At 33.5% G+C, this 18,774-nt stretch overlaps 1 protein-coding gene across 5 annotated transcripts in view; it reads left to right on the forward strand.

Moving 5' to 3' along the window:
- Positions 1–18,774, forward strand: part of PLS1 (plastin 1) — a 104,523-nt gene that overhangs the window by 78,297 nt on the left and 7,452 nt on the right. For all 5 annotated transcript variants that reach the window (XM_039876480.1, XM_039876479.1, XM_039876476.1 and 2 more), the window contains exons 7-12: positions 997–1,162; positions 1,245–1,387; positions 3,206–3,301; positions 5,855–6,050; positions 10,532–10,610; positions 13,666–13,780. In XM_039876480.1, coding sequence (XP_039732414.1) covers positions 997–1,162; positions 1,245–1,387; positions 3,206–3,301; positions 5,855–6,050; positions 10,532–10,610; positions 13,666–13,780 — 795 coding nt within the window. The remainder of the gene's footprint in view (positions 1–996; positions 1,163–1,244; positions 1,388–3,205; positions 3,302–5,854; positions 6,051–10,531; positions 10,611–13,665; positions 13,781–18,774) is intronic.

An 18,774-nucleotide genomic window follows, 5' to 3' on the forward strand; every position in this document is an offset into this window, starting at 1 on the left:
AGTAATGAGTGCCAGCAGAGGTTGTGGTGATACTTGTTATTTTGTGTAGGATGATCAGAGAAAGATAGTAGGTGCATTTGAGCAATCTTAAAAAATTGCAGATATTTGGGGAAAGCGTTTGTCAGGCAGAAGGAATAGCAAGTTGAAAGACCCTATATAGCTGGAACAGACTAAGAGGACATAATGGGAGTGATAGGGAATATTTGAAGGATTTTAAAAACCTTTTTATTTCTCAGTTACAGTTGACATTCAGTATTTTATGTTAATTTCTGGCATACAGCATAATGGTTACACATTTATATAATTTACAAAGAGATCCCCCCATTTAAGGGTTTTAAAGCTAGGGAACACCATTGGTTTCTATTTGACAAAGATTACTCACAACAGAGTATTTTGGAAGATGGATTGTAGAAAGCCTCAGGATGGATGTTAGGAAGAAATTAAGAAACCTGAATAAAGGAACTGACAGTTTTCAGAGGTAGTTAGAAGGTAGAATTGACAGATATTGGTGACTGCATGTGGTGGGCAAGGAAGAACAAGGATTCTGCTCAGATTTCTGGCTTAGGAAGAAGGAAAGCAAGAATGAATGTTGATCCTATCAACCAAGACAGGAAATAAAGAAAAGCCAGTTTTTATAGGGGGTCAGAGGAAGACCAGGGAAGTATGGCAAGAAGATTGCTTCAGTTTTAGACATGTTGAATTTGAGGTACTTGTGAAATAACCAAGGTGGACCTAACCAAGTGAGTATAAAGGTGTAGAACTTAGAGTGGGGGCTGGGAGGATGTGTGGGCTGGAGATATGGAAAATCATTGTCATATAGAGGTAATAGTTAAAACTGTGTGGGTTTTTTTTAAGTGGCATTTTACTTGTATAAATTTTACTTATGTTTAAAAATCTGAAATTTCACAATCCACTGTTTCTTACTTACCTGCACAACTTATTGCTAAGACTTTAGAAAGTACTTCTTCATACGTATTGTTCTTTGTGGCACTTTAGGAAAATTTAAACCTAGCCTTGAATTCTGCCTCGGCCATCGGCTGTACAGTGGTCAACATTGGTGCACAGGATCTCAAAGAAGGAAAACCTCATTTGGTCTTGGGACTTCTCTGGCAGGTCATCAAAGTTGGTCTTTTCGCCGATATTGAGATTTCCCGGAATGAGGGTAAGATCACCAAAAATATTTATTTTTCATTGACATGTACTTTATTTTGGGAAGAATATATATTTCATTGTTTCCCTCTCAGCTCTGATTGCATTGCTAAATGAAGGCGAAGACCTAGAAGAGCTGATGAAGCTTTCTCCAGAGGAATTACTGCTGCGATGGGTGAACTACCATTTGACCAATGCAGGGTGGCACACCATCAACAACTTTAGCCAAGACATTAAGGTTTATATTTTAATGTTCAAATTTGTGACATAAAATAAGGACATAGAATGCAAAAGACAAAAGGGGTTCGACTTAATTGAAGCTTAATTCACAAGGACACAGTGAAGAAAATGAAATTTTGCATTTCACTGAGAATTATAATTACAAGAGCTTTTATTTAAAAAACTAGTTTATTGGCTTTTAATAAAAACTACACTGGCTCTGAGAGGAAGGATATACTTGCCTTAACAGACTAAAACATTCTTTCCCATTTTATGTACCACAGATAGGCTAAATTATAAAGAAGATGTCAGCCTGTTAATTTGGACTGAGAATTACATCTGTTTACTGGACTAGAGGCTGTTATGGGCCTGACCAGTTCAACACTCTTACTCTCACTTTGCCAATAACCAGGTAATAGGAATCCAAATTATCTGAGGGCACAGGGAGTCAGTAGACAAAAGGAAGTCTTCAGGTATATATCTCAGCCAAAGTAGCTGGAAACACTTCTATTGAGAGAGCCTTGTCAAGGAAACTGTAACATCCCATCTGCCTAATAATAACTATCATGGTCACTGCCCAGACAGACATTGTCAACTTGGACCCCAGTGACTTTTTCTTCTCTGTGCTTTTTTTCAGACTAATCAGTGTTGGCATTAATTCACGTTTTCTCTTTAGATATATTAACACCTTCAATTAGGTTATGTTTTGCCATCATGGCCTAAATGACAATCTCTCTGAAGTGACATTGTATTTCTCTGCTTTCATCTATTATATGCTCATTTAAAATTTTATTTTGTGGGGGAGGGTCCTTATTTTAAAATTCGATTCATTAGATATTCATTAAACCCCTCCTGGGGGCATTATGCCAGGCAAGGGGGATGCAAAGACTTAGCTCTTAAGAAGTTTACCGATTACACAGGGAGAGAAACATCTAATAATGGATATTTCAGTTACCTATTGCTGTATGACAAGCCACTCCAAACTTAAAATAATATTTTATTGTTTGTCATGATTCTGTGGGTTAATGAAACTTGGCTGAGTGATTCTGCTTCAGCGGATTTTGGTTGGAATCACTAACTCTTTGCATTCAGCTGTCAATTGGGCTGGTCCAGAAGGTGTGCAAGGGCACCACTCACATGTCTAGTGACTCACTGCTTCTCCACGAGGCCTTTCCACATGGCTAGCCTGTGCTTCCTCACAGTTTGATAGTCTCAGATAGTTGGACTTATTACATGGAAACTAACTTCAGGGGCACGGAAGCAGAAGCCCTTCAGGCTTGAGCTCAGAAGCCCCAGAACATCACTTTAACTATATTCTGTTGGTCAAAGCAAGTCACAAGTCCAGTCTAAGTTAAAGGGGAGAGGAAATAGACTCTGCCTCTCAATGGGAGGAGCTATATGTATGTACAAGGCAAAATTATGATAGCCATCTTTGGATATGACTTCATTGGATGATTTATTACAGTGTGGTCACAGTTTACTTATAGAGGTGGGCATGAGATGCTGCACAGTATAGAGGAGGGCACTTAATTCATTTTAGAGAATCCACGGAAGTCACCAAAAGATAATACTTGACCCTAATCTTAACTGATGCTGCTGTTCGGCAGTGTAAACAAATGAAAAAGGTAAGGAAGGGTATTTCAAGTATAGAGAGCAGTGTTGCTAGAAGCTCCGAAGTGCAAAATAGCATAGTGTGTTTAGGAACCTATAAGTAATAAGGTACTAAATTCTTCCATTCTTTGCGATGAGGGCAGTTTCTTCAGTTTGAGTACTTTTTTCCTAAATCCAATGATGATTTTATTCATTTAAAAAATCTATTTCATTTCTTTCCTTGAAGGATTCAAGAGCCTATTTTCATCTGCTTAATCAGATTGCACCAAAAGGTGACAAGGATGATGGACCTGCCATTGCCATTGACCTTTCAGGATTTAATGTGAGTAGAGTTTTAATTTAAAAGTTTTTTTTGGTAAAATAAAAGTAACATAAAATTTACTATTTTAGGACGTGGTTCCATAGTGTGGCAGTTAGCACGCCTGCTATACACACAGAAGGTCCAGGGTTCACACACCAGTGGAGCCACGGCCATGCTACCCTGAACAAGCCCGATGTCTGATCTCAGAAACTAAACAGAGTCAGACCTGGTTAGTACTTGGATGGGAGACCACCTAAGAAGACCAGGAGCTGTAGGCATAAATAATAATAAGTAATTTTTAAAAAATTTACCATTTTAACATTTTTAAGTGTACAGTTCAGTGATATTAAGTATATTCACAAATATCACTACCATATCAAAACTTTTTCATGCCATTTGATAATAACTTCCTGGTTCCCTCGCCTCCAAGCCCTGGTAACCAGTGTTCTACTTTCTATCTGCTTTAATTTGACTAGTGAGTACAATCAAATTTAGAGTGCAATTCTCTACAGGCAGCATTCCATGCGGAGTCCTTAGTCCTTCTTTAAAGCGTGGCCTTTTGCTCTTCAAAAGTTTTTTCATGCCTAGGCTCCAAATTTCCATGCTAAGTAGTCTGGCTGTCATGACTGAAGAAAGAGAATTGCAGAATTCTAACTTTGAGTTTGTGGGGAATCGACCCTGCATCTACTTTGCCCTGGTTGGTGAAACATAACTGCAACTCACAGGATGTTTTTGTGACTGTCACTGTGTACTAGGAAAGGTAGCAACAAGCCATTATTAGATTGTTAAGCAATTGATTATCAGTTCTTCCAACTTATATTTGGAAATACACAAAATAAAACTGGCAATTCCTAGTATTTATGTTGTAGGAAGGGCTGATACAGATCCTGACCCATCTGACACATTTCCTAGGATGCCCATTCTTTTAGGGTGAGTTTTAAATACCAGGGATGGCTTTATCTAAAGATTCAGATCTGGTCAGACTATAGTTTGTATGAAAATTTATTAAATAGTTAAAGTGCAATATCTATAATATTTAGTTTTAAAGGCAACTTGGGTCATGACTAATTATATTTCAAATTATTATAATGGATGGAAGAAACTTAGTATTGCAAAACTATGCAAATTTGCAAATTTGAATAAAAAAATCAGGAACTTAAAACAACATGGAAAATTTAAAGCATATTCAAAAGTGAATAGTCTTAGTATACTGAACTACCATGCGTTCATCCCCCAGGTTCAACAACTCTTTACTCATGGTCAATCTTTTTTCTTCCTCTCCTGTATTATTTTGAAGCAAATCCTAGACATCATATTTCATTGATAAGTATTTCAATATGTATTTCTAAAAGATAAGGACACTAAAATATAACCATATTTACCTTAAAAAATTACCAGTAATCTATAATATTATCAAAATATCTAGTCATATTGGCATTTCCAATTGCCCCATAAAAGTCAGATTTTCCTTTTATAGTTTATTTGAATTAAGATCAAAATAAGGTCCACATATTGTGATTCTTTGATATCTATCTTATAACTTTTTATTGTTTAATGGCATTGAACCTATTGTTTTCTCTGATTTCATGTACATTTTTACTTTTTTGCAAGTCTGGCTCACAGAATTAGATAAGTCATAATCCTTGGTCATGATGTATCATCATGGGTTCATACAGGTCTATTTGTTTGTTTGTTCATTCATTCATTTATTTGTGTGTGTAGTTGTTTGTTTTGAAATTGTAACAAGATCCTATGAACCCTCAATCCGACAAAAAAGCTAAATCTCTGACACTAATTATGTTTAGCTCTGTAGTTCTTCCTTATCCCATCTCTCTGCCTTACCTTAAGGTGATAATAACCATCTTGAATCTTATGCTCATTATTCTTTTGCTTTTCTTTTTATGTACTCTGCTGTCGACTAAATATATTTCTTACAAAATTAAATTTTTATTTTACTTCATGTAAAGTTTATCATGTTATACTAAAATGTCTGACACTTATTTTGAACATATTATATTGCTAAATCACTCATATTGTTGTATGTCATTGTGCGAATATAACAGTTTATTCATCTGCTCTCCTGTTGGTAAGTATTTGGTTTGTTTTCAGGTTTTGCAAATGTAAAAAGTGCTGTTCCTTCTAATTTTAATATTTTTATATGTATCCCAACTTGTTTTCATTTAGAAAAGTCTATTGGAAATATCGTTCAGAGTAGAATGGGTGAGACAAGTAAGCCTCTTAGCCAGAAGGCACTCTAATATATGGCCTTGATCAGTTATCTATAGTTTTCTCAGTAGGAGCTTATTCATACAATATCTGAGAGTTTTGTTGAGTACTTCAGAAATAAGGATGAAATATTACTCTGATCCCAGCAAGAAAACTTAGAGACTTGTTCTCATTGATTTAAAGGAAATGGGGACATTGATTTGAAATTCCTGCACATTCTGACCTTATTTTGAGCTATTATTAGACATATTTCCAGAAGAGTAATGGCTTATAATTTTGTATGTCAATAAAATATGATGCCAATCAAAAGTTTAATCTTAACCATTTTTATTTTATTTTGTTGTTTAGGAGAAAAATGACCTGAAGCGTGCTGGATTCATGCTTCAAGAAGCAGATAAACTAGGCTGCAGACAGTTTGTTACTCCTGCAGATGTGGTTTCAGGCAATCCTAAACTTAATTTAGCTTTTGTAGCTAATCTGTTTAACACATACCCATGCCTACACAAGCCTGATAATAATGACATCGATATGAATTTATTGGAAGGTATGTTCTGCCTTTGATTCACTGTATGTATTGTCCATCCTACTTCACTGTCATAGGTAGGAGATTGCGGTGGGAGATGCAATTTATTGTGTGTAGTCATGTGCATCCATTAAAAAGTTCAAATTAAAGAAAGTGGTTGTTGGTTTTGGTTAAAAGAGAATGCTGGAGTAAATCTTACTTGTCTGATATTTCTCCATAAGACATTAGTGAAAACTATAATACATTAAAAATATTCTCTTAAATGACTACATAATTCCATCATGAATGTGGACAATGAATTATTAGAAAAAATAATTATTTTAGCTTTGTTTCTCCTTTGAAAGCTACAATTTGACTCCAGTATTGTTCTTTTTAAAGTTTTTAGTGTACATGAAAAAATTTACAATATTCATTACTTGTCTTATGTGTGGGCTATTGTTGTGTGTCTCATAATTTATAATACTTTCCTATTTTGCTTCATGAAATGCAGATTTGACCCCTCCTAATGTAGGTACTGTATTTAGTACTTTTCTATATTCTATAAATATATTCATTCTGGATGTTCTTTTTTATTAGTACCATTCTTTCTATCTGGGTTGATATTTATTTTTTGCATTGTTCATGCTGTGTTTTTTCTGTCTTAATATGCCTAAAGAATGAATGATGACAAGCAAAAAAACACAAATGAAACATAATTAGAATAGCAAAGCAAGGCTTGGTCATGTAAATTCTCCACTTAATTGCCTTCTGTAATAATGTGATATTGTAGTTGTAAACACATTACAAATCAATTTTGATAACTGGATTTCATGATTTGATGAAAAGCCTTTATCCTCCTCTTAAAAATAAACAAACTTACTTTTCATCACAATTGATCTTTGAAAGGATCTATATAGGTTCTATAACATAAGATTATTTTGTATTTAGCTGTTTCATTTACTGAATGTCATTGAAGCTTACAATATATGAATTGTCATAATGACAAATACATTCCTAATATCTAGTTCTTTCTCTTCATCTGTTTCCCAGTCTGTCTTCTTTTCTTCTCCCATTCTCACACTCTCACTTACATGCATACCTACATTAGTATCAACTAAAAGTACAAAGAATGGTGGCAGTTGTCAGAGGTAGGAGCCAATCCTAACATATTTTCACTAGTTGCCCTGATTTGGAGAGGCAGTCCTCAAGTAGGGGTTCTTCTTGGTAGGGAGAATTTAACGTTACAGTGCTCATTGTCTCACATTACCCGCTTTATTACCTTTTTCTCCAGTGAGACAAAAAGAGAAATCAGTTTCACGAACCTTTTCTCTTTTACTGCCACAACCAGAGTTCCAGTGGCCTTGTTAATTACAGGTTTTTGATTAACAAAAGAAATTTCAGAGTTAACAAATATGTCCTTTGAGGAATATGATTAATTCAATTCACTCTTCCCAAGGTCCAATAAAAGAAAATAAAGAGTATCTTCTCAACCTAGACACATAACTGAGAGGGAATATAGATTAAAATGTAGATTTTTCAGCAGAGAAATTTTGGATGACAGATTAGAATTTAAAAAAAATTAAACAGGAAGACTGCTAAGTTTTTATGTCTGGAAAATTTCAAAATCTCTCTGTATCTTACATAAGAAGGCATTGTTTAGAGTGGCATATTAAAAATGATCTGCTTTTTATAGTCACCAAATTCTTGGTAGATATCTTTTCCAACTTGCTCGCTCTCCTGTTTCTCACATTTGAATTATTTTGCTAGTGCTCAGCATGCTTTTGGAATTTTTCAGTGTGAATCAGATTGCTAAATATTTCCATTAGTATTTACTATATTTATATAAGAAGATGCTGTGGGAAATATTTATCAATCATCTTTATTTAGAACATATGTATGTCCTGATACGTCTGCCAAAAATGTATTTGACTTTGACTGTCATTGGAATTTTTTTCCTCTATAAATTTGTTTTTATAGATCCTTATGAAATTCGAAGCTTGACTTTATCACATCTCATATTCATATATTAGTATGTCCTCATGGCAAAGAATTTTATCTGTGGAATTAAAGAAAATTAAAAGCCCAACTAAATAGTAAACTTTCATATTAAATTGAGCCCAGTATGGGGGCTACATATAGAGAAACCATGTCAGAATTCATTTGCAATAGTAGAAAATACATAGGCCACGGAATTATACCTTTTTTGAATCATGGTTCCACCATTTACTCCCTGAGTGACCTCTGTGAGCATTGGTGTTCTCATATATAAAAGAAGACTAATAATACTTATTTTGAAGAATTACAGAGTGAATTAAAATGAGCTTACATGAATGAAAGAGTTTAGCATAAAGTTGTGCTCAATAATAGGTCAAAAAAGGAACATGTTTAATATACAGCTTAGCACATTTAGTATTAAATACATATTAATTCCTTTTCTTTTCTCATAGTAGCCTATTTTTATTATGTTTGTTTTTCCTGAAACTTTTGTCAATTACAGCTGTCAGTTTGGCCCTGAAAATGAAAGGAAGGTTTTATAGTTTTTCCTATCTTTAATTCAGCAATTAAGATTTTACTTCTAAGATTGTTTTAATTATCTGCAATCCAGACAGCATTTCCAACCTGGAATACATATGTTTTTATAATGCTTTACTATGGCTCTTGCACAAATGCATAATGCTTCTGCCTTTGAGCATTTATTTACCAAGACGTGAAATGGTATTAGATAAATAAATGCTCACTTATAAAATCTATTTTACTTTCCAGATATCAAAAAATAATAATGATATTAGTTGAGGACAATAGGAAGAAATGCAACCTCTGAAGCTTATAATACTTTCAGAACTCAGTCAATATACAAGTTCAGTGTCTTTTTAAGTATTATTCACTATATCATCAAGTTCAGCAGAATTTGGATATTATTTTCATTAAAAATTAAACTATTAAACAATGTTTAGAACTTTAAAACATAATTTGGATTTTCAGAGACTATTTATGTCACTGGGGGGGAAATTCAGATATTTAATTTGTAACTGTTTAATAACTCCTATAAAACAAGGCAAGCATGGTTCCTAGGAATATTTTGTTTAATTTAGTTCTTTTTAAAAAGGTTCCCATATAGATTATTTATTATAATGTGGTAGTGGCAGATATAACTGCCTGATTAGTTAGTTACCTTTTATGCAGACAGGAGGGGAAAAAATTTAAGTGAGAGATTATGTGGTTCTATAGTTTAACAGAGCAAGAATTAAAGCAGATCCTGTGGAAGCTGTTAGGTAATAGCATTGAAAACCACATGAAAGTACAGTGGGCAGATTATTTCCTGAACAGTTAGCACATGAAAACAGAATCTTTTAGATTTTGCAAGGATTTGGTTGTTGTTCTGCGTGTGCAGGTTTATACTATGTGTGGCACTTAGTCTAAAGGTGACTACAGGGATGACTGTATAGGAAATGGGCCCTTAAATTTCAGATGGTTATAGATGTAGAGGCCAAATTGTCCTGGGAATCCCACATGAGCCAAAGGCTAGAGAGTGACCTAAACTTGACTGTGGTTCAGAAGTGATGAGAGGTGTACTGTAAATATTTTATTTTTTCAGGAGTCTGGTGATGAGATGTACATGCCCCCTAACTTTGCCATAATATTATAGTCACTTAGGACTATTTGCAATCCCCGGGGATGACTAGAAGGCGGACATGGCAAGAAAAGTGTACATCTCTTTCTGCTCACTTTGTGTCACATCATACCCCATGTTTTCCTTATAAATGATATAAGCGCTGCTATGAAGAGAATGCTCAGGGAGTTTAGGTAATCACAGGTTAAATAATAGTGCCTGCAGGAGTTTCTTCTTGAGATGATCTTTGAGGTCTAGGGACTTACTGTGATGAAATGTGTCTTAGCACCCTGTGTGGGGGCTGTCTCCCTTATGTATTTTCAGTAGTAACAATCTAAAGTTACTCAAGAAGCCTACACAATACGTATATCTGCTCATTGCTTGTTACCTGTGATTGTTCCCTTCGTTGCTGTTTGGTGTAATTAAAATGTAGGTTTGTGTGCCTAGAACCTTCCCTTTATATGACTCTATCTGTGCAAATTTAGTAGTAACACTTTTGGAAAAGGTACAGCTTTTCTATTTATGTTTAATGTGCTAAAATTTTTCTGATTGCTAAAAGATTTTTTAAATTAATTTTTAGCCAATCCCTTTGCATGCAATCCTAAATACAGATAAGACCACATAAGTTTATTACTTTTTCTGGACAGAGAAACCTATAGCTCAGTAGTTCACAGACATCAAGTAAGGAACTCCAGATGGATAATTTTAGAGCAAATGGAAACTTTCTAGACAGAGCGGGGAAAAGGAATTTTGGCAATAAGAAATATCCCCCACACACACCCTAAAAATTTTATAGTATCATAGGAACCATGGCAAAGTATGTATGGCCAGTTTGTACCTGCCTGAATGGTTTTAATGTAGTTCTTGATTCCTTTTGTCCTGAATCATCAGTGTGAGCTTGTGTCTACCCTAGGCGAGAGCAAGGAAGAGAGGACATTTCGGAACTGGATGAATTCCTTGGGTGTCAACCCATACATTAATCATTTGTACAGGTAAATACTTTATTGTGTTGCAGGTTTATGGGCCAGGGTCCAACTTTTCTTGTTTCAAGCTATTGGTATATTTACCAGAGAACATTTTTAAAAATCACAAGAATTTTAGCCAACGTTTAGTTGCAGAATGCTGGGGATTGGCAGTGGAATAGATTTTAAAAGAAAAGTATTGTTTAAAAATATAATAATATAATTTTTGATGATATAAACAATTTGGTAAAGATAATCCATCTTACTCCTTTATAATTATTGATCAAGAGAATGATAAATTATTTACATTTTAACAGATTAGAATAGTAATATTTTATAAATAGTTCTTAGTATATCAGTATTTTTCATTATAATTCATTCTATTTATTTTTGCCAAAATCCTCAATTATGCCATAATTTATTGTGCATATTTTTTCTAATTTCTAATTTTTCCTCAATTGTAACAACTAACTTGCTTTCCCTAAAGTAATTGTTACAATTTGTCTTATTCTTTCTTCTTTAAAAATGACAATACATTATTAACATTGGTAGGACTAAAAGTATTTTACCGAATCATTTCCTGTGCTCTCTGGTAGTGCTAATGACAATGTGTCTTTCTAGGTGTAGTTGAAAAAGAAACCTTCCTTCTCTATTATAAGATCTACCAGCCTGCCTTCAAAAGTACAAAAGAACTAAACTTTAGCTAATTGTATATATTTTAGGAAAAAGCCCTGATTAACTAAACCTATTAATAATTTACACACTGAAGGAAATTCTATAATGAACATTAACTTAATTATTACTTAAATATGAACTGAAGATTAATGCCGCAAAAGACCAAGTTCACTGGCTGAGGACTTATGATAGAATCATTTCTGCTTCTTGGTGTATATTCAAAATATTCTTTAAAATCTAAAACCAGTGTTGCCTTATTACGGTAACTGGCTTTGATGTGATACTCATATTTGATAAACTCTTAAAGAGTGTGTAGATTCCAGCTAAATGATAAGAGATATATGTCATTTAGACTGGAAGTCCCATTATAGTGCTGAGCAGTAAAAGACTTGAATACTGAAGTTGAGGAGGGATTAGATCTTTATGGACAAATTTGAAAGAATGCCTATAATATATAATTGAGAGAACAGAATAATAGGTCTAATGTGATTCACTTTTTATTTTAAAATTGAGTATATACATATTTGTATATATATTTTTAAAAATCTGGAGAGATGAATACCAAACTGTATACAGCCTGGTTAGTAGCAGTTTAGGATAGTAAAGAGACTTTTATTTTTATTCTTAGTAATTTAAATTTTGTTTTGTTTTTACAATGAGCATATATTTTTTAATTAAAAAGTAAATTTAAATCTAGAAGATTAAGACTTATTGAAACTCATGGTAACTTCTTCATAAATGTCAAGAACACTAGAGTTCTCTGTTGTTGACAATGGAGAAGAGAATTGACCAAGTTTTTTAGTTAAGATTATTTGTAGTTACATAGATCCCGAATGCTAGCACAGGGCTTCTAGGCATATGTAACTTTTTCTTGGGAAAGGGAATTCATAAAATTCTCAGAAGTAACGTCACCTTAAGGAGAACCATTGGATATAGAAAAACAATAGCCAGAGGTCTGGTCGGCACCAGAACAATGTGTCCGTGAATTTGTGTCTGGATCATATTCCTAAAACCACTAAGTGATTTTAGCTCCCCACCTATAGTATACCAAATGCAAACCAAAGCATTAGAATAATTTAGGTTGATTTTAACGGAAGTTATTAAGTATATTTTAAGAACTATCAGTCCTAGAATTTTTCTATGACAGGTTGGTTCTGCAGTGCATCTTGAATTCTTTGGAAATAATTTTAATTATCAGCCTCAGTTTCCCTATTTGCAAAACATGAATAATAATATGATACTATATAGAAATAAGAATGGATTCATTTAAAGTAAAAAAGAAAAAAATGAAATAAATGAGATTCCAGAAGCTATACAAATACTTTAGTCATTTAATACAAAATTCTCCGTGTGCTTATAGATAACTTAGTCAGTTACTTTCAATTACTTTCATCATAGAGTTTCTCCCTCTATGGCTCAGCACAGGGCCAGGCCCCCTTCACTGCCACATGGTGTGTGCGCTCAGAGATACAAAGTAATTTTAATATGAATCTTAGCTAAACAAAATTCAGTGAACAAACTGTTGAGAGAGAAAAGCCACATAATACATCACAGAGCTAGCAAGTTTTAAAATGCTATTTTTTTATGTGTCCCTAGTATACGGAACTGAAAACAGACTCAATAGACATTCTTTGAGTACCTCAGAACATGTTTTTCTGAATCCTAAGTAGTACTAGTCTTACTTCAGTAACTCCTAGTTGTTCATAAATTCCTTCCTCTTACCCCTCATTATTTAACATGAACAGCTGCCTACTGAGTAGCTATTGTGACTTTATATAATTTATTTGTTCAAAAAATCATAATACATAAACAATACATGAATTCCATTCTCAGTGTACAAGTTTTAGGAAATAAGTATGTGTAATAAAATTAAACATGATAATCCATTCCTTACCCTTCCCATATTCCTTTTTTTCCTGCCCACAGTTATCACTTTAACAGCACATAAAACATACAGGTATTTAATATTCTTAATTTTGAAAATAAATTTAATCATAAACTGCATGCAGTGTTCTGCCACTTGCTTTTAAAAATATAATATGTCTTGTAAAGCTTTCAGTGTCAGTACATAGAGATCTACCTTATTGTGTTATCTGGTGGCCTAAGAGTACATGGTATGGACAGTTTATTTAGCAGCCCTCTTACTGGCTGGTATTTAACTTGTTTCCAAATTTATAAACACTGTAGCAATGAATGTCCTTGTACATATATTTTTGTAAACATTTATGAAACTTTTTTGGACAGATTCTTAGATTAGAAGTTCTAGGTCAAATGATATATCCTGTCATTCTTTAAGCATCACATGACCCTGTTGTATTTTTAAAGACATAAACTCATCTCTAATGTGCTTAATAAAATTAAGTAGTACCAACATTTCCTCCTCCTTCATCTTCTTTTCTTCCTGTTTTAGTGATCTTGCAGATGCTTTAGTGATCTTTCAGCTGTATGAAATGATCCGTGTGCCAGTCAACTGGAGCCATGTCAACAAACCTCCTTATCCTGCTCTTGGAGGGAACATGAAGAAGGTGAATGAAATAATGTCCATGGTTATGTTTATTTTTCTGATATGAAACAGATTTAGAGTTACAAAGCTTAGTAAGGTGTGGTCTGTTACCAAGGTTCTGACTCAAACCAAAATGTGTTCAGCTTAATTGCCTTTTTATAAGTGTGCTTTAATAAATGTTTGGAAAGATGAAGGCAATTAGGCACTTTATATAACTGTTTTTATCTTTAGCGAGTTGTAGTTCTTAATGTTCTTTGAGATGCATCATGCATGCATTGCTATTTTATAATCTCCAGAATTTTTACCAAATATTTACTGATTATTGGTTAATATTTTTCAACAGATATTTATTGATCACCTACTACTTGTACAGTGCAATTCAAGATACAAAAATAATACAAGGCAAGAAGTTAGGCAGATATGTGTATAAACAACTCAACATGGTGCAAATATACAAAAGTGAACATTATGAGTTCTAAGGAAGAAAAGGCCATAGGCTGCACTAATAAATGAGCGGGTTCATACAGGAGGTGGTTTTTGAGTTAGCCTATAAGAAATAGAGTTTTGTCAGAAGGAGACTGGAGAGGGAGCTAAGGATTAGGAAAAATGATAGAGATGGGAAAGTATAAACTGTTTCTGGGAATGGGGGAGAGTAGCTTGTCTATAGCAGAAGATTCTGAAAGGTAAGAAGTGGGCGTGAACATTAAGTCTAGATTGGAGCCAGATAGTGAGAGCCTTGAATGTCATATTAAAGAATTTGGGTTTTAAACTGTAAGCAATGGGAAGCCATTAAACATTTTTGAGCAAGGCAGTGAGTTGATTATAGTTGGTCAAAGAATACCCAGCAGATGAATGGTAAAGAAAAGCGCTCATCTCGTTCTCCTTCCTCAAATGGGGGATCTCAGTCTTTTCAATGTTTATACTTTCAGTTAACTTTATTCTTTCCTTTAAAATAATGTGACTTATCCAAATATATAATAAAAGTTAATAGACTCAAATTGCTATTACTTATCTATATGGCTATTATGAAATTGACCTACATTCTCATGATTTAAACACGATCTCTATTTGAATAAATGGAAATATAACCATATTCTTGAATAGAAAGACCAAATATTAGAAAGATATTAATTTTCATGTTAACTTTAAGGTGGAAAATAATTCCAGTTAGAATTCCAGTAAATTTCCTTTTGTGTATATGTGAAAATATATGTGTGTGTGTGTGTGTGTGTGTGTGTGTGTGTGTGTGTGTGTGTGTGTGTGTTAGAGAATGGGATTTATAAAATGGTTCTAGAGTTCCATTCAAGAAGAAACAGATCTAAATCATTAAGAACATTTTTTGAAGAATACTGAGGGGAGAAGCTGTTAGAAAATGTTTTTTAAATTATTATAAAACTAAAGTAATTAAAATAGTTTAATACATATATAAGAATAGAATGGAATAGAGTAGCCTAGAAAACTGTCCTAAAATATAAGAACTTAATATATGAGCATTTCATATATTGCTAAATTGCTAAATTCAGTAGAGAAAGGAAGGATCATCCAAAAAATGATGCCAAAACAGCTGGTTAACTATTTTGTTAGGGAAAAAGTGATCTTTATGTATATCATCCACCAAAATAAATTCCAAATGGACTACAGGTAAAGACTTAAAGGGATAAATGTAATAAATGCCACTTAAAAAAAAAGGTGAATGATTATACACTCTTGAACAATAGATTACAAATAAAAAGTCGATATAGTAGATTACACATAAGTTTAAAACTTCTGTATGCAAAAAAATTACCATAAGCAAAATTAAAAAGCAAACTATAAAAACAAGAACTTGGAAACATATTTGCAGCAAATATGACAAATGGTTAATATCCTTAATATATAAATAGTTCATACAAATCAATTTTTAAAACTTGATTGCTATTACTAAAATTGTAATAGCAAAATGGGACATCGAACAATATGAGTGAACCATTCACAGAAAAAAAATGACAGATAATACACATGTGAAAAACTTTTCATCCACAATAAAGAAATGCAACTTAAAAAAAAATGGATTGCTCTGCATCTAATGTTAGAGTAAGTGTTCATTTGTATAACATTTTTAGATTGTGTTTGCTAATACATATCAATAATCTTTAAAAAGTCCTTTGACTTAAGAATTGTGCTTATTATCTATCCTGATGAAATAATCAGACTTGTGTGCCAAAATAATCATCATAGCAATGTTTACAGAACAACAACAACAACAACAAAACAATTTAGTTGTTCCATAACAGGTTAATAAATTAGGATACATCCATAAGATGAAGTAAAATGTACTATTAACAAATAGCATTTTTAGTGTTTTACTAATAGTGACCTGGAAATGAGCAGGATGCAAAATGGCATATATTCATATGAATCTATTTTGTTTAAAATACACAGACACAGGCATGCATTTAAAAAGGACTTCTTCAGATCTCTAGAACGAATATGTATTTATAGACTATTATTTTTAAAAAATTTGAAGACAGAAAATACATTATAATATCAAAATTAGTTAAATGAGTAGTATAATTATAAGAGATTTATATTCTTATTTTTCAGGATTTCTAGTGATTGGACTTGCCTACATTTTAAATTTTAATTGATTTGCCTACAATTCTAACCATGGAAGTAGAATTCAGAAAACTTTGTTTTTTAAATAAAAATTTCAGATTCAAAATGTAACGGGAAAACAGAAATTGAACTAGTCATTATACCTGGGATTTTTTATGTTAATTCTATAAGATGTTACAAATGAATCATATGTAGAGTACTTCCTTTTAACAAATACTAGCTGTTTATAGAATTAAACATAAGGCCTGAAATGAATTCAAGATGTTTAAAAAATAAAGCCGTATTTTCATGACACAGTATCACAGGGATTTATTTTATGGACTTTGAGTATTCATCAACAGACATCACTTTGCTTCATTTGTAAAGTTCATAAAACTGCACCACTTAATGGTATTTCTTTCTTATTTCTTCAGTGTTTCTTTTCACTTGGAACCCTGTATCCCATGAGATAATTTTTCTCATTTTCCAAATGATCTAAGCTTCGCTTTTGTCCAAAGCATTTGAAATCTTGGTAATCATTTCTTCCATTAACTCTGTGAGACTGCTCACTACAATCTTTTCTTGCTTCTTTGTGTTCATTCTTACCTTTCACAGGGTCTTTGTCTTTTAGCCTGACAATTCTAGGAATTCCAGGGCTCAGTTCTTGGCCTAATGCTCCTAGCTTTCTATACTTATATCCTCAGGGAGCAGATCCATTTTTAGAGTATTAACTATTACTGTAAACATGGCTGACCTCTAGCAACCTAATTTCTTATTTTTTTTTCTCTCTAGTTTGATGCCTTTCCAGATCTTAGAAGTGTTTTGCCAAATTTGGAATTAAATGTTGCCAAAATATCTTTTTCCTTACAGCTAGTATCCATTTCATTTTCCTTTTATTGTTGGTCATATCAATATCTTAGGCTCTAGACTAACAACTCTGAGCTCCTTTTGCACCATTATTCCCCTCAGGAATTTTGGACAAACTATAAAACAGATGGCCTTTCACTGAAACACATTTTATACATTATACATAAATGATTATTACAATTTGCTAGAAAATTCTCCCTATGAAATGGGTATTCGTGGAGAATATGCTGGCTCTTCTCTCTCCTAGTCACACTGTTACATAATCAGAGCTCTGGTGCTATTTCCTGTAAATTAAAAATCTATCCCACTTTTCAATTCTGTGCATTTCCATAGCATATATTTCTATTATGCAGACTAAATTTATAATGTATTATGACTACTGGGAAAAAGAATACTGGAATATTATTTATTTCCTTGTATTTAAAAAATGAATACATATCAAAGATTTTATTTAACTTATTAAGGGAACCATGCAGTTGTTACAGCAGGTTTGAAAGATCTTCTTGCATTTTTATTTGTAATAAACTGACTTTTGGGAATTTCGATTCTCTTTTTTAACGAACGATACAGATAGGATCAGGCCAAACACCCAAGGTGCTAAAATCTTGATGTTTCCCACCAAGCTAGAACTAGCAAAGTCTGTTTGGGGCTTGGTTTCCGCAGATTCTGAAAGTCTACTTCATTCCCACAAATCATGTACAATGCAGTTTCGTTGTGGGCATAGCTACCCCAGGTGGGTCCAGCCACTCTTACAGCTTAGCTGCTCAAGGACCCCAATCCAAGTCTTCCTGAGGAAATCATAAGTGCGTCATTAACTCAGTAAATCAGCTGAGTGAGGCAGTGAATGCTGAGAGCTAAAGAGATACAAAATCATGGCTTCCCATCACTCAGTGTATAGACAACCTGCTGCAGGAAGGTTTTTCTCAGAAGTGGTTTACTGCATATGCCCTGCCAGGAAGAAGGAAACTATCCTTGGCCTGTTTGGAAGACAGTGAATAGCAGAATGGGATGGAAGCTCAGGAAAAGGGTCACATTCAAGACAGTGGCATCCTTGCCTCATACCTCTCCTGCAGCCTCATTGCATGGCAGCTACCTGGAAGCCTTTGGAAGCCAGAGCGGGTCCCTGGGTGCCCTGCCCTGTGAGAAAACTCAGTCTCCATGTAGATTTGCAGTTTGGGATGTTATTTATTTACAGGACAAGGTTTGACCTTCTGTCGAGGTGGGAAATAAAGCTGTCCTAAGGTATGGAATAAAGAAATGAGGCCATTTAAATTGTGAAAAGAAAAAAAAAAAACAAGCCCATTTATTTGTGCAAATTCTGTTATCGTATGGTCCATTCTCAACTTTTCTGGAAATATTTTTTTTATTCGAAAAAATGTATTTGTGTATCTTAGGTTGAATTGGTTTGTAAAGAGGCCTCATTAACTTGGGAAAGAAAATCAGGAAGAACCAGTTATACTGTTTTTAATTTTATTATTAGTTTCAAGTATATAGTACATTGGTTAGACATTTATATAGTTTATAAAACGATGCCCCTAATTGCTGTTTCTCTCCTCTGGCTTTCCACCTAGCCAT

Source organism: Pteropus medius, unplaced genomic scaffold, assembly GCF_902729225.1.
Source record: "Pteropus medius unplaced genomic scaffold, Ma_sr-lr_union100, whole genome shotgun sequence".
NCBI classification, from domain to species: Eukaryota; Metazoa; Chordata; class Mammalia; order Chiroptera; family Pteropodidae; genus Pteropus; species Pteropus medius.